Source organism: Ranitomeya variabilis, chromosome 1 (genome assembly GCF_051348905.1).
Source record: "Ranitomeya variabilis isolate aRanVar5 chromosome 1, aRanVar5.hap1, whole genome shotgun sequence".
Lineage (NCBI taxonomy): Eukaryota > Metazoa > Chordata > Amphibia > Anura > Dendrobatidae > Ranitomeya > Ranitomeya variabilis.
This window is the reverse complement of record NC_135232.1, coordinates 418,565,890-418,583,230: the sequence shown is the minus strand read 5'-3', so window position 1 is coordinate 418,583,230 and position 17,341 is coordinate 418,565,890. Positions and strand designations below refer to the sequence as shown.

The 17,341-nt window shown below is 42.4% G+C and overlaps 1 protein-coding gene across 1 annotated transcript in view; it reads left to right on the top strand.

Moving 5' to 3' along the window:
* FREM1 (FRAS1 related extracellular matrix 1) overlaps positions 1-17,341 on the top strand; it is a 364,890-nt gene that overhangs the window by 111,464 nt on the left and 236,085 nt on the right. The window contains exons 3-5 of the mRNA XM_077249240.1: positions 1,922-2,016; positions 3,514-3,815; positions 16,661-16,860. Of these exons, the coding sequence (XP_077105355.1) occupies positions 1,922-2,016; positions 3,514-3,815; positions 16,661-16,860 (597 nt within the window). The remainder of the gene's footprint in view (positions 1-1,921; positions 2,017-3,513; positions 3,816-16,660; positions 16,861-17,341) is intronic.

The window sequence follows — 17,341 nt, the reverse complement described above, 5'->3', positions numbered from 1 at the left end:
AAGTATTTAGTCAGTCAGCAATAGTGCAAGTTCCACCACTTAAAAAGATGAGAGGCGTCTGTAATTTACATCATAGGTAGACCTCAACTATGGGAGAGAAACTGAGAAAACAAAATCCAGAAAATCACATTGTCTGTTTTTTAATCATTTTATTTGCATTTTATGGTGGAAAATAAGTATTTGGTCAGAAACAAAATTTCATCTCAATACTTTGTAATACATCCTTTGTTGGCAATGACAGAGGTCAAACGTTTTCTGTAAGTCTTCACAAGGTTGCCACACACTGTTGTTGGTATTTTGGCCCATTCCTCCATGCAGATCTCCTCTAGAGCAGTGATGTTTTTGGCTTTTCGCTTGGCAACACTGACTTTCAACTCCCTCCAAAGGTTTTCTATAGGGTTGAGATCTGGAGACTGGCTAGGCCACTCCAGGACCTTGAAATGCTTCTTACGAAGCCACTCCTTCGTTGCCCTGGCGGTGTGCTTTGGATCATTGTCATGTTGAAAGACCCAGCCACGTTTCATCTTCAATGCCCTTGCTGATGGAAGGAGGTTTGCACTCAAAATCTCACGAAACATGGCCCCATTCATTCTTTCATGTACCCGGATCAGTCGTCCTGGCCCCTTTGCAGAGAAACAGCCCCAAAGCATGATGTTTCCACCACCATGCTTTACAGTAGGTATGGTGTTTGATGGATGCAACTCAGTATTCTTTTTCCTCCAAACACGACAAGTTGTGTTTCTACCAAACAGTTCCAGTTTGGTTTCATCAGACCATAGGACATTCTCCCAAAACTCCTCTGGATCATCCAAATGCTCTCTAGCAAAATTCAGACGGGCCCAGACATGTACTGGCTTAAGCAGTGGGACACGTCTGGCACTGCAGGATCTGAGTCCATGGTGGCGTAGTGTGTTACTTATGGTAGGCCTTGTTACATTGGTCCCAGCTCTCTGCAGATCATTCACTAGGTCCCCCCGCGTGGTTCTGGGATTTTTGCTCACCGTTCTTGTGATCATTCTGACCCCACAGGGTGGGATTTTGCGTGGAGCCCCAGATCGAGGGAGATTATCAGTGGTCTTGTATGTCTTCCATTTTCTAATTATTGCTCCCACTGTTGATTTCTTCACTCCAAGCTGGTTGGCTATTGCAGATTCAGTCTTCCCAGCCTGGTGCAGGGCTACAATTTTGTTTCTGGTGTCCTTTGACAGCTCTTTGGTCTTCACCATAGTGGAGTTTGGAGTCAGACTGTTTGAGGGTGTGCACAGGTGTCTTTTTATACTGATAACAAGTTTAAACAGGTGCCATTACTACAGGTAATGAGTGGAGGAAAGAGGAGACTCTTAAAGAAGAAGTTACAGGTCTGTGAGAGCCAGAAATCTTGATTGTTTGTTTCTGACCAAATACTTATTTTCCACCATAAAATGCAAATAAAATGATAAAAAAACAGACAATGTGATTTTCTGGATTTTTTTTTCTCAGTTTGTCTCCCATAGTTGAGGTCTACCTATGATGTAAATTACAGACGCCTCTCATCTTTTTAAGTGGTGGAACTTGCACTATTGCTGACTGACTAAATACTTTTTTGCCCCACTGTAAATGTTGCCAAAAAAGTCAAAAACATATATATTTAAATATTGAACACAATAACATGATTTAACATTAGGTAATTTTTTTAATGGTAGCTTCCCTTTAATATACGGTATATATATATATAACGGATATATACTGTATAATAAACTGCTGCCAATGAGACCACATGGATTCTTTGCTTCTACTTCTGGAAGGGAAATTATTATTCCATATATCACTTCTAGACATATTGCCATCTTTATATAAACATGTTTTCTATAAGCTTTGTATAATACATTATGTTTAGTGGTTTGGGGGAATTAATAATTCTGTATGCACTCTGTATTTACAGGTATTTGACTGTCATTTTTTGAATAACGAAGTTAAGTACATCCACCATGGCTGTCCCATATTAGATGAAGATGAAGTTATGCTTCGGCTTTACAGGTCAGATTGTATTGTTAAGGTTCTTAAAGGGAGTCTGTTTGCACAGAATGACTGTTCAAGCTAAGTACTGCCACTTGATGCATCATAGCGGGGCCAAACATGTAAATACATATACCATATGTACCATATACTCGAGTATCAGCTGAGGCACCTAATTTTACTATAAAAAACTGGGAAAACTTATTGACTCGAATATAAGCCAGGTATGCATTATTCCCTCATCCCCATCCTGGTATGCACAGCCTTTTCATCCCCATCCTTGTATGCATGGCCACCTCATCCCCATTCTTATATGCATGGCCTCCTTATCCCTATCCTGGTCTGTATGGACCCCTCATCTCCATCCTGGTCTGCAAGGCCTCCTCATCCCCATCCTAGTATGCACGGCCTCCTCATCCCCATCCTGGTCTGCATGGCCCCCTCATCCCTACCCTGGTATGCATGGCCTCATCCCTGGTATGCATGGTGCCCATCCCCATGCTCGTATGCATGCCCCCATAGCTCTATCCTGGTATACATGGCCTCTCAACCCTATCCTGGTATACATGGCCCCATCATCCCCATCCTGGTATGCATGGTCCCCTCATCCCCATCCTGGTATGCATGGCCTCCTCATCACTATCCTTGTATGCAAGGCTCTTCTTCCCTATCCTGGTATATATGGCCTCCTCATCCCTATCCTTATATGCATGACTCCTCATCCATATCCTTGAATGTATGGCCCCCATCAGAAAAAAACCCATCCTATTTACTGTCCCTGCGATCCCTCGCAGTGGCTTGCTCCGGTGCCAGCAGCTGCGGGGCGATCACGTGTGCCCGCTACTTAAGGGAATGAGTATTCGCTCCTCCGTGACTACTGTACTCGCAATTAAAGAGAAATGAATATTCACTGTCAGCGCAGTGAATATTAATTTTTTTTTAACAGCTGGTACAGGCTTTAGCCGCATCGCCCGGCTCCTACCTCCTGTGACCTGCTACTCTGCCGCTGCTGTTCCCCTTCGTCTTCTGGGACCCTCGCTCAAGTATAAACCAATGGGTGCTTTTTCAGCACAAAAAAATGTGCTGAAAAACTCAAGTATATTCAGTAATAAAGATTGATTACAGTACTTTTTGGTGAGTCAAACATTTTACTACATCCTCCCACCTGCTTCTTTTCTCTCTATCTCCACACCCCCTCTTCTTTGATTGACAGGCTTCATAGAACCAGAAAAGGTCAAGGATAGAAGGAAAGCAAGCAGGTGGGAAGGTATATTTAAATTATTGGCCCCGCCATGATGCACCGAGCACTTGTACTTGGTTTGATCAGTCATTTTCTGCTGACAGACTTCCTTTAAAAATAAAATTAACGAAAAAAAATATTTTCAGAATGTATATTTAATAAAATTGTAATTTCACATTTAATTATCTTGGGCCCACTAGAGAAATGATTTTGATTCATGTACTGGCCCAAACTGTATACATCAAAGGCTGATACATGTGTCATTGCTATCTCCACAGGTTTACAGAAAATCGAACATTCACAGAGAACTTCATATTGAGGATCAAGTTAGTGGAACCAGACTGTAATATTATAAAGCTGGGACCTAAGAAATTAGAAGTCACAGAATTCTATGGGTTATCAAATACAATTGACAAGAACACACTGAACTTTGACTTTGAAAATCGGTTGAATCTGGAGTGTACTGTCCGTGTGGCTTCTTTGGAATCTCAATTGCCAGCCAATGGTCAACTTGTCACTGGAGATCCTGTCAAACAGCAGCCACGTGGGGACCATCCCCACAGCTACTTCAGTGGATCCAGTAAGTTTTTCTTAGAATTATTAGCACATAATAGAGGTGATTGGTATTTTTCATTCAGTTGCATTCAGAGATGTATAGAGGACGTTTCTACTTATCGCAATTTACAATACAACAAATATCAAGTACAACCTTGAACTGCTGTGACCTCAGCACCGTGGGAAAAAGACAGAGATGAGGTCACCGCAGATCACGGTGAGAGATTCTCTCGGCGATCTGCTGTGAAGTCACTAAGCTTGAACTGCGGTGAACTCTGACTTTTTCCCACCCTGCTAGCGGGGATCTCACCGAGGTTACAGCAGTTCAGCCCGGCTGGGAAAGCAGCCTCAAGGACCGGAGGTAACTCGGATGATGTCAACGTCAGTCACTGATGCTGCGCTCACAGCAGCTCAGTCACCAGTGGTTCTCAGCCTGGACAGCCGCATCTTGGCACCAAGATCAGATAACAGAGCAGGTGGAGGCGTTGGTCTGCTCCTTTCACCCAAATGTACCTTCCAAGTTATCCCCCAAGTACCCTCACTTGTATTCCCTTCCTTTGAGGTCCATGCTGTCAGACTCTACGTCCCCTTCTCCATGCGAGTGGCGGTGGTGTATCATCCTCCTGGCCCTTCTCATCAGTTCCTGGATCACTTTGCCACCTGGCTTCCACACTTTCTCTCCTGTGACACCTCCACCCTTATCATGGGTGATTTCAACATCCCCATTGCTTCTCCCCTATCCCCATCTGCTTCTCACCTTTTATCTCTAACCTCCTCTTTAGGCCTCTTGCAGCATACTAACTCTCCAACACATGAAGATGGAAACTCCCTTGACTTGGTCTTCTCCCGGCTTTGCTCAGTGGACGATGTCACAAACTCCCCTCTCCCGCTCTCTGACCACAACCTTCTTTCATTCTCTATCAAGAACTGCCATCCCGCTCAGGTCACCCCCACTTTCCACACTTATAGAAACATACAGGCCATTAACACCCAGAAACTTATAAAGAACTTGCAGTCCTCATTGGCCCCAATCTACTCCATCTCATGTCCTGATACTGCTCTGAAGCATTACAATGAAACCCTGCAAAGTGCCCTGGAGGAAGCTGCACCTCCTATACATAGAACAACTCGGCACAGATGGCGACAACCGTGGCACATGCTGCAAACACGTTTCCTGCAGCGGTGCTCCAGGTGCGCCGAACGTCTGTGGAGAAAATCTAATCTACCCGAAGATTTCATCCATTATAAGTTCATGCTAAAAACATACAACTCTGCCCTTCACCTCTCCAAACAAACCTATTCCAACACCCTCATCACCTCACTGTCAAATAACCCTAAACGTCTCTTTGACACTTTCCAGTCCCTACTCAACCCAAGAGAGCAGGCCCCAACCACAGATCTCCGCACTGACGATCTGGCCAATTACTTCAAAGAAAAAATTGACCACATTCGACAGGAAATCATCTCCCAATCTCTTCATACCATGCACTGTCCTCCCTCCCCCACTGCATCTAGTTCACTCTCTGACTTTGAACCAGTTACAGAAGAAGAAGTAAGCAGGCTCCTTGCATCTTCTCCCCCGACCACTTGCACCAGTGACCCCATTCCGTCACATCTCCTCCAGTCCCTTTCCCCAGCTGTCACCTCTCACCTAACAAAAATATTCAACCTTTCCCTCACTTCCGGTATTTTTCCCTCCTCATTTAAGCGTGCCATCATACATCCATTACTTAAAAAACCCTCCCTCGACCAAAATTGTGCTGCTAATTATAGACCTGTCTCTAATCTTCCCTTCATCTCTAAACTCCTCGAACGCCTGGTCCACTCCCATCTTACCCGCTATCTCTCAGATAACTCTCTTCTCGACCCTCTTCAATCTGGCTACCGCTCTTTACACTCTACTGAAACTTCCCTCACTAAAGTCTCTAATGACCTACTAACAGCTAAATCTAATGGTCACTACTCCATGCTAATTCTCTTGGATCTCTCTGCAGCATTCGATACTGTGGATCATCAGCTCCTCCTCACTATGCTCTGCTCCATCGGCCTCAAGGACACCGTTCTCTCTTGGTTCTCCTCCTATCTCTCTGACCGATCCTTCACTGTATGTTTTGCTGGTTCCTCCTCCTCTCACCTTCCCCTTACTGTTGGGGTTCCTCAGGGATCAGTCCTAGGCCCCATCCTCTTCTCTTTGTATACTGCCCCTATTGGACAAACAATCAGTAGATTTGGTTTCCAGTACCATCTCTATGCTGACGACACCCAATTATACACCTCTTCTCCTGTTATCACGCCGACCTTTTTAGAAAACACCAGTGATTGTCTTACCGCTGTCTCTAACATCATGTCCTCCCTCTATCTGAAACTGAACCTGTCAAAAACTGAACTCCTCGTGTTCTCTCCCTCTACTAACCTACCTTTGCCTGACATTGCCATCTCCGTGTGCGGTTCCACCATTACTCCAAAGCAACATGCCCGCTGCCTTGGGGTCATCCTTGATTCCAAGCTTTCATTCACCCCCCACATCCGATCACTGGCTCGCTCTTCTTATCTGCATCTCAAAAACATTTCTAGAATTTGCCCTTTTCTTACTTTCGACTCTGCAAAAACTCTTACCGTCTCACTTATTCATTCTCGTCTGGACTATTGTAACTCTCTACTAATCGGCCTCCCACTTACCAAACTCTCCCTGCTCCAATCTGTCCTGAATGCTGCTGCCAGAATCATATTCCTCACCAACCGTTACACTGATGCCTCTACCTTGTGCCAGTCATTACACTGGCTATCCATCCACTCCAGAATCCAGTACAAAACTACTACCCTCATCCACAAAGCACTCCATGGCTCAGCACCACCCTACATCTCCTCTCTGGTCTCAGTCTACCACCCTACCCGTGCCCTCCGCTCCTCTAATGACCTCAGGTTAGCATCCTCAATAATCAGAACCTCCCACTCCCGTCTCCAAGACTTTACATGTGCTGCGCCGATTCTTTGGAATGCATTACCTAGGTTAATACGATTAATCCCCAATCCCCACAGTTTTAAGCGTGCCCTAAATACAATAAATTTGTTCAGACTGGCCTACCGCCTTAATGCATTAACCTAACCATCCCTGTGTGGACCATTCAAAAAAAAAAAAACATAATCAGGTTCCTCGCATCATGTTCTCATACACTTTATGCAGTTAATAGCCCTCTGTGTCTGTACTGCTACATACTTAGGCAGTTAACTGGTTCATGCAGCTTTACATGAACACCCGAGCCTTACACTATGGCTGGTCCAAATAGCTAAAGCAATTGTTACCATCCCCCTCTCGTGTCCCCCCTTTTCCTCATAGTTTGTAAGCTTGCGAGCAGGGCCCTCATTCCTACTGGTATCTGTTTTGAACTGTGATTTCTGTTAATCTGTAATGTCTATTGTCTAAATCCGATGAAAAAATGTACTCAAGAACCAAAATATGTAAAAGACAAATTTTATTAAAGAAAAACAAAAAACAAAAAACAAAAACAAAACACCAAAATTACAAAAACATGATAAGCTTTAAAAAGTGGGAGACCAAAAAGCGGCATGAGAACCCACCATATTGTAAGAGGCACTACAAAAAAAGCCTAAGTAACCCAATGGGATGCACATGGTAGATCTAAAAACGTTTACTGCAAGGCATATCAGAACCACAAAAAAAGTTTTCAAAAGCAGACAACTAATAACAATGTGCAAATAGTTACCTCTGGTGGGTGCTACACGCCTGCCCCTACGCACGTTTCGGCTATCAGCCTTCTTCTGGGGGTGGCATCACACCAGTACAAGATAGTTTATATAGTTTAAAATAACCAATCACAGGAGACATAACACATAAAATGCAAAACAAAACAACCTAACACGCTCTCTCTATGGACAGGATGCTGCCGGGACTTAATACTCCATCCCTTAAGGGGTGTGAGAATAGTGTCTTCATACACACCAACCATGGAGCTGTATTACCACACTTAACCTATCACGTATTAGATATACGCCCATTTAGTTTGACCTTCTGTATACCAACATGAAGAGGGGGAGTAACGTACATAAACTATGACCAATCAAACAATAAGAGGTGTGTCACAAAAATATCCACAACATAACGCCCCCATATATTAAAATAGTGCCAATAAAAACATAGACCGAATACATAAATTAGTGTGGCGGATATTAATGGCGCACGTCGCCTCGCCTGATGTGGAGGGAAACGTCGGGGAGCGCATCAGAATCGGCGATCCGGCCACGGACCCAGCCCCGCAAAGCAGGAAACCAGGTCACATGACCGGAGCGCCGAGCCAGAGGACACGCCCCACGACGCTCCCAAACCACAACGGCGACGGCGCGCGCGCACATCCGCGTACTGGAGAATGCCCGATCACAAAGTGTGTATGGGGGAACTGTATTGCACGCATCATTCATACAAAACGGACATGGCGCTGAAAAACACTTATGTTGAAAGGTGAGATATTGTGAAGTACATAATACAGAAAAATAGTGCAAGCAAATGCGGCACAACATTAATAATTAAATACTATAAGTTATAAAAGTGCGTCAGTTACCAAAATGTGACATAAAAATAAATATATATATTGACAAGTGCATGTTTAAATATATCAAACTTAAAGCCAAACAATAAGGCTATGACAATACTAAAATTAGAAAAAAAGAGAAAAAATGGTGATAATTGATCATGTGAATGAGTAAAAAAGGCGCAAATATGAAAAAGCGACCCGTATGTGTAAAACCACATGAGAAAAATCCGTGCAAACATTTATACACTAAAAAACGCCAGAAAAAAATATATATATAAAAAACCACCAACACATACATACATATGACATTCACTAAAATGGTGTCCACATGAAAATCATGCTATAGCATAACCATAAACTTATAATAACCAATAACACAAAAATAATAAATATGTGCCTAGGCCATAAAGGCCATTAGGACCAATACAAAACCATATTACAATGCTTAATATCAAAAAACAAAAATGTCACATGAATACAAATTCTCCAAAAGTTCTTTGAAGTCTTCATCCGTTAAGGCCGGAAGATGAGCAACACCTCCAAGACAGGATATGAAAGGGGTACTAATAAGTCCCAAGACACAGCAATCATCCCAAAGAGAGCATCTACATCTTAAACACACGATTCTAAAAAAGGAAAAAAGGAAAAAATAAAATAAACATACAGGCATGATTAAAAATGATGTGGACTGATCAGAGGAAAGGAACAAAGCTAAGGGCTTCATTAAGTCCATTAGGATGCATAGACCCCAGGGTCCAGATCCACTTCGTCTCTAAACGGGCTAAGGACCGACTGACCTCCCCTCCCCTAACACCCAGCACAATACGGTCTATACCTCTTACATGTAGGCCCGTAGGGTCACATTGATGAAAAAGTTTAAAGTGTCTGGGCAGGGTTTGTTACCGATCCACATCCCTTTCCTCCCTGGCGGCAGCAATATCACGAACATGTTCTCTTGTTCGAATTTTTAATGCCCTAGTAGTCAGGCCAGTATAAATTTTGTTACATGGACAACGGGCCAAATAAATAACAGCCTTCGTTGAACATGTAATAGTTTGAGTAATTTTGAATTCTTTGCTGCCGTCAGAGGAGTGGAACGTGGTGGCACATTCAATATTGGGGCAGGCCACACATTTTCCGCAAGGAGAACATCCCCATTTATTCTTACGATGCGGTGCAAAAGGAAGCATAGGTTGATCACTTTTATTGTAATGGCTCTGTACCAAAATGTCTCTAAAATTATGAGCCCTTCTTGCAGTGATACTTGGCTTGGGAGACAAGTACACTTGAAGTGTTTGATCGGCCAAAAGAATTGGCCAATATTTGGTTACAACTTTTTGCATTTGGGTCCATTGAGAATGATATTTAGTGATCAACCTAACCTTACTATTTTCCATGTCAGAATTAGTCTTCCCCGAATTGGATGTATATAGGAGATCGTGCCTGTTTTGTTTCCAGGCACGAAAATAAGCCATTTTCACTTGCCGATTGCTATAACCTCTTGCACGAAAACGGTCTTTCAATTCCACAGCTCTTCTCTCAAAATCAGCATCCGATGAACATAGACAGCGTATTCTCAGAAATTGTCCGGTAGGTATAGACCTAATCACCTGAGGAGGATGTGCTGATTGCGTGTGTAAAACCGAATTGACAGATGTTTCTTTGCGAAACAAGTCTGTCTGTAAAAACCCATTACCATCACGTTTCACTGTAACATCTAGGAAGTCTATTGCTTCCATATGGATTTTATATGTGAACCGTAAATTGATGGTATTGATGTAAAGGTCTTCAAAAAAAGTAACAAGTGTCTGCGGATTTCCCTGCCAGATCAGAAACACATCGTCAATGTACCGCGCCCAAAAAAGAACGCGGTCCATTGACGGGTGCCGATCCGACAGGAATAGGTCCCTCTCCCACAACCCCAGGAACAGATTAGCATAGGAGGGCGCAAAGGCCGCCCCCATGGCTGTCCCCTGGAGCTGTAGGTAGAGGGACCCACCGAAAAAGAAAAAATTGTGTTTGAGAGCAAATTCCAAAAGTTCCAAAATGAATTGGATTTCTTCTGCCTTAAAAGTGGTCATAGACAGATAATACGCCACTGCTTTTAGGCCATCCTGATGCCGTATACTGGTATATAAGGCCTCAATGTCACACGTGACAAGGACCGCCTCCTCATCAATATTAATAGAGTCAATCTTTCTGAGGAAATCCCCGGTGTCCTTGATAAAGGATGGCAAATTTTCGACTAAAGATTTCAATTGTGCGTCTATATATTTGCATGCCTTTTCAAGGAAATTACCATTACCCAATATTATCGGTCTGCCAGGAGGTACCTTACAGTCCTTATGCACCTTGGGCAATAAGTACATGGTGGAAATCTTTGGTTCTGCTACAATCAATGCATCACGTAGTTGTTTGGAAATAATTTGTCGCTCATATGCTGAATCAAGGATTTTAAGGAACGCATCCACATAAGATGTAAGCGGATTAAAAGACAGCCTTTTGTAGCATTGTTTGTCGCGCAATTGGCGGTAGGCCTCGGTCTCATAAAGTTTACATGGCCAAACCACTATATTCCCACCCTTGTCCGCAGGCTTGTATACAACATCCCGAATGTCTCTAAGTCTATTCAAGCTTTTTCTTTCATCTGTTGTCAAATTATCACTATAGATGCCATTGGGAATATTACGTAATTCTTCAGACACCAATTTTACAAATAGGTCGACATTGGGGCATGTGGACAAGGGTGGGAATTTGCGCGACTTTTGATACAAACAATGCGGAACCTTACCCATATCTGCTTCCTCCTGTTCCCTCAGTAGTTCTTCCAAGATTTGCAAGGCCTGTTGTTCCTCTTTAGTTGGAAACGTCCGTAGTACTTCATCATTATGGAACCACCTCTTAAATATCAAAGTACGGCCAAAAATATGGAGGTCCTTTATTACTGTAAAAAGGTCAAAACGTGAGCTAGGTGAGAAAGTTAGACCTCTTGACAGCAATTTCAATTCAAGTTCGGAAAAAGCATGTTCAGACAAATTAATTACCTTCAAATGCCCGGATTCATTCTTAGACTGCTTTGATTTATTAACCTTCTGGGTAATTTCCCAATGGCGAGCTGTCTTTTTCTTACCAAACCGTGTATTAGCAGAGACCCCAGATGACTGTGAAACATCAGATTGGCCACCGACAGAACTTCACAATATCTCACCTTTCAACATAAGTGTTTTTCAGCGCCATGTCCGTTTTGTATGAATGATGCGTGCAATACAGTTCCCCCATACACACTTTGTGATCGGGCATTCTCCAGTACGCGGATGTGCGCGCGCGCCGTCGCCGTTGTGGTTTGGGAGCGTCGTGGGGCGTGTCCTCTGGCTCGGCGCTCCGGTCATGTGACCTGGTTTCCTGCTTTGCGGGGCTGGGTCCGTGGCCGGATCGCCGATTCTGATGCGCTCCCCGACGTTTCCCTCCACATCAGGCGAGGCGACGTGCGCCATTAATATCCGCCACACTAATTTATGTATTCGGTCTATGTTTTTATTGGCACTATTTTAATATATGGGGGCGTTATGTTGTGGATATTTTTGTGACACACCTCTTATTGTTTGATTGGTCATAGTTTATGTACGTTACTCCCCCTCTTCATGTTGGTATACAGAAGGTCAAACTAAATGGGCGTATATCTAATACGTGATAGTTAAGTGTGGTAATACAGCTCCATGGTTGGTGTGTATGAAGACACTATTCTCACACCCCTTAAGGGATGGAGTATTAAGTCCCGGCAGCATCCTGTCCATAGAGAGAGCGTGTTAGGTTGTTTTGTTTTGCATTTTATGTGTTATGTCTCCTGTGATTGGTTATTTTAAACTATATAAACTATCTTGTACTGGTGTGATGCCACCCCCAGAAGAAGGCTGATAGCCGAAACGTGCGTAGGGGCAGGCGTGTAGCACCCACCAGAGGTAACTATTTGCACATTGTTATTAGTTGTCTGCTTTTGAAAACTTTTTTTGTGGTTCTGATATGCCTTGCAGTAAACGTTTTTAGATCTACCATGTGCATCCCATTGGGTTACTTAGGTTTTTTTTGTAGTGCCTCTTACAATATGGTGGGTTCTCATGCCGCTTTTTGGTCTCCCACTTTTTAAAGCTTATCATGTTTTTGTAATTTTGGTGTTTTGTTTTTGTTTTTTGTTTTTTGTTTTTCTTTAATAAAATTTGTCTTTTATATATTTTGGTTCTTGAGTACATTTTTTCATCGGATTTACATGTTTTTCGTATTGAACCATTACCATGTCCATTATATGGTCAAATAGGTTTAGGTACCACGTGGTCTAATTAGATTGCCACCTGATATGTGGCTACCCCTATTTTCTTTGATTCAACCCTTTTGTTTTTTACTAATGTCTATTGTCTGTACAAGTCCCCTCTATAAGTTGTAAAGCGCTGCGGAATATGTTGGCGCTATATAAATAAAAATTATTATTATTATTATCCAGGTTAAAAACTATTAATCCCCCAGACATGGATTATGGCATGGGAGAGAACGACCAACAAGTGATGGCTATTGTTTTTTTTAATTTTAGTTTTATTACAGAAGAAAGAGGACGTCAGTGGAATAGGCGTTAGGTGAGTATAACTGTGTTTGTTATTATTTAATACAAAAGGAAAACTCTGTTTAGCCTTTTTTCCAATAAAATAATTTATTCTGGCTGTGTCTTTATTTACAATATGACTATAGGATTTGTTATGGATAGGTGTCTTATAGACGACTCTCCATTACTAAGCCGTGGGCTTGAGGTCACCTGACAATACAAATCAACCCCACAAATATGAACCCCACTTGCCACTGCTACAGGGTGGGAAGAGTCGGACAAAGCGCCAGAATTGGCGCATCTAAAAGATGAACCTTTTTTGGCCAGTTGTGGGCTGCTATTTTCAGGGTGGGGGGCCTATATCCATGGCCCCTTACGAGCCTGAGAATACCAGCCCCCAGCTGTCTGCTTTAGCAAGGCTGGTTGTCAAAAATTGAGGGGACCCCTTGCCGTTTTTTTAAATTATTTATTTAAATAATTAAAAATTAGCCATGGTGACACCTCTATTCTTGACAACCAGCCTTGCTGAAGCTGACAGCTGAGGGTTGCAGCCCCCAGCTGTGAGTTTTGCCTGGCTGGTTATGAAAACTACAGGAACCCACACAAGTTTATTTTTAATTATTTATTTACAGCTAAGGAGCAGCTGATGAATACTCCCATCCACTGCTCCTGCTTTCACCAGCGGCAGCTGGTGTCAGCAGATGGGAGCTGTAGTCCCATAAGCTGACACCAGTGACCGTAGGTAACTTTTATACCTCTGATCACAGCTGAGCGCTCACGCTGTATTTTGACAGCAAGGGAGCTGCAGCTCTCTGACCAGCGGCGATAATTTCACCGCCGATCAGAAGCGCCTGGAGAGGAGCAAACCAAGAAAGGAAAACAAAGACAATAGACATCAACCTTTGGACAAGGAAGAAAGGGCAATAGCTCAGCAGACAGAGGAACCGACCATGCAGCCACAGGTTACCAGATTAAATTTCCAAACCGAGCCATGACAGATCAGTTGCTTCATGGTCAATATTTTTGTCTGCTAGACTATTGCCCTTTTCTTCCCTGCCCAAGTTCTGATTGTTCCTATTGTCTTTATTCTCTCTTCTTGGTTTACTCCTCTCCAGGTGTTTTGCTTTTTCCCATTTTGGTTTGCCCTATCGCAATTCTGGGTTGGCCTTTATATATCATTGGAAAGATAGAATCCAGCTCACCCGCATGGACTATTTGAAGATCCGGAGCAAAGGAAGTGTCCATGCCTTGGACATGCATTATTGCAAAGAAAGAAAAATCCAGCTCCACTAAAATACAAAAACTCTTCTTCATTGGTGTGGATAGAAAACACTTCAGTTAGTGAATTAATATGCAATGGTAGTAGATGAGTGTTTGTTTGCCTACCTTCCCAGCATCTTTACCTTTGACCAGTTAGGGTTCTGGAAGGTTATTCTTGTTTCAATAAATTTTTGATCTCCTTAGTTTTTCATCTCTCCCCTTTATGAATGTGCTTTAAGTTTTCTTACTCTGGGTCTCAGTGTCCAGATGCACACTTTCCTCTCCTCTTGTTAGCAGTATGTAGCAGACTCCCCTCAGGTTCCTCAGGAGGTATGAGAAACCCCTCAACTGCCTTTTAAGGAGTCAGATCCGAGGTGATGTTATTAGTTGCGTGGCTATTGATTGTCTAGTCTGTACAGGGACCTGTTGTGTGTGGGTGCAGCTTCTCTCTGTAATAAGTATTCCTTACTCCTGGTACCTTCCTTAAGTCTTCCTTACTCCTGGTACCCGTGTGTGAGTGTGTCACGTTCATAATATTACTGACAGATTCCCTTTAAATCCAAAGTATGTTTATATTTTCTGCATATTTGCATTGCAGATTTTACCCACTTAATTGGTGAGCCAAATCAAGGTATACAGTGAGTACGGAAAGTATTCAGACCCCTTTAAATTTTTCACTTTTTGTTTCATTGCAGCCATTTGGTAAATTTAAAAAAGTTCATTTTTTTCTCATTAACGTGCACACTGCACCCCATCTTAATGTTTGCAAATTTATTAAAAAAAGAAAAACTGAAATTTTCAACCCCACTGCTCAGTATTGAGTAGATGCACTATTTTGAGCTAGTACAGCCATGAGTCTTCTTGGGAATGATGCAACAAGTTTTTTACACCTCGATTTTGGGATCCTCTGCCATTCTTCCTTGCAGATCCTCTCCAGTTCCGTCAGGTTGGATGTTGAACAATGGTGGACAGTCATTTTCAGGTCTCTCCAGAGATGCTCAATTGGGTTTAGGTCAGGGCTCTGGCTGGTCCAGTCAAGAATGGTCACAGAGTTGTTCTGAAGCCACTCCTTTGTTATTTTAGCTGTGTGCTTGGGGTCCTTGTCTTGTTGGAAGGTGAACCTTCGGCCAAGTTGAGGTTGAGAGCACTCTGGAAGAGGTTTTCATCCTGGATTTCTCTGTACTTGGCCACATTCATATTTCCTTCAATGACAACCAGTCGTCCTGTCCCTGCAGCTGAAAAACACCCCCATAGCATGATTCTGCCACCACCATGCTTCGCTGTTGGGATTGTATTGGGTAGGTGATGAGCAGTGCCTGATTTTCTCCGCACATACTGCTTAGAATTATCACCAAAAAGGTCTCTCTTCGTCTCATCAGATCAGAGAATCATATTTTTCATAGTCCAGTAGTACTTCATTTTTTTTTTTAGCAAACTCTATGAGAGCTTTCATATGTCTTGCACTAAGGAGAGGCTTCCGTCGGGCCACTCTGCCATAAAGGCCTGACTGGTGGAGGGCTACAGTGATAGTTGACTTTGTGGAAGTTTCTCCCATCTCCCTACTGCATCTCTGGAGCTCAGCCACAGTGATCTTGGGGTTCTTCTTTACCTCTCTCACCAAGGCTCTTCTCCCATGATTGCTCAGTTTGGCTGGATGGCCAGATCTAGGAAGACTTCTGATGGTCCCAAACTTCTTCCATTTAAGGATTATGGAGGCCACTGTGCTCTTAGGAACCTTGAGTACTGGAGAAATTCTGTTGTAACCTTGGCAAGATCTGTGCCTTTCCACAATTCTGTCTCTGAGCTCCTTGGCCAGTTCCTTTGACCTGAAGGTGTTAAAGGAGTAGAACCATCTCAAGGAGAATCACAAGGAAATGGACAGCATGTGACTTAAGTATGAGTGTCTCTGCAAAGGGTCTGAATACTTATGACCATGTGATATTTCAGCTTTTCTTTTTTTAATAAATTTGCAAAAATTGCTACATTTCTGGGTTTTTTCAGTCAAGATGGGGTGGAGAGTGTACATTAATGTGAAAAAAAATGAACTTTTTTGAATTTCATCAAATGGCTGCAATGAAACAAAGAGTAAAAAATGTAAAGGGGTCTGAATACATTCCGTACCCACTATACATACAGATTCTGTGTCTAATTTGCTACACAATTTTAGGAAAAATTCAACGCTATATGCATGTAGACTTACTCTGACATCCAAGTTCTTCTGGGAAAAAACGTAAAATAATCTAGAATTTCATAAGCCGTAAGCCAATGTCATTATTCTAAAAAAAACATATTTTATGAACTTTATTTATCTCTCTGAAAATCCAGAATACTTGAAAATACATAAATTATAATGCCCAGTTACAGCTTAAAAGAATTATACTGTAATGATGTAATACATCTAACCCTAGTGATGGAGTATTTAATTCATATTAAAAATAAAATGTATCTAATTATTTTTTCCTTTTCCAGACCATAAGTTAAGCCCTCTATGTAAAAGTGGAGGTTGCATTTCAGGGCTGACAAAGTTGCAGACTACCATAAAAACCAGCTGTGAGGAATTTCTTGTCATGGGAATGAGGTATCAGCATTTAGACCCCCCATCTCCTAATATTGACTACATCAGTATCAGACTGGATCTCACTGACACACGGAGCAAAGCTTTGTACAAGGTATCGTTCTTAACAATTTATGTTTCATTTATACTTGACATCTAATTATTCTGTTTATAAAATTTTTATTTATTTTATATTATTATAATGTTTATTAGTTTGTCATTGCCCAATCAGATGCTTAACTTGGGTGGAGTTGGTAAGAGCTGTCTGCCTAGGGGTGGGCCAGCGCCAACTGTGCCTTGGTCTTGGACATACAGGTTTGAGGGTGGCAGACTGAATATTTGCCCCAGACTAAGGAAAGCCTAGCTCTGATTATGGACCCAACATTTATGGTTAAATCACTTTTGCTAAGAAATGCATGTAGCCTTTTTGATCGCTTTGTGAGACATGTGTCATATAGGTTGAGCGCTAATTTCTAACTCAGAAGCAGTTGCTATATTATCCAATCTAATGATTAAATGTGAAAGCCAATTAATATATTTTCAGTGGCAGAAATGTCAGATATTCACAGTATTATTTCCAGAGGTATTTCAAACTG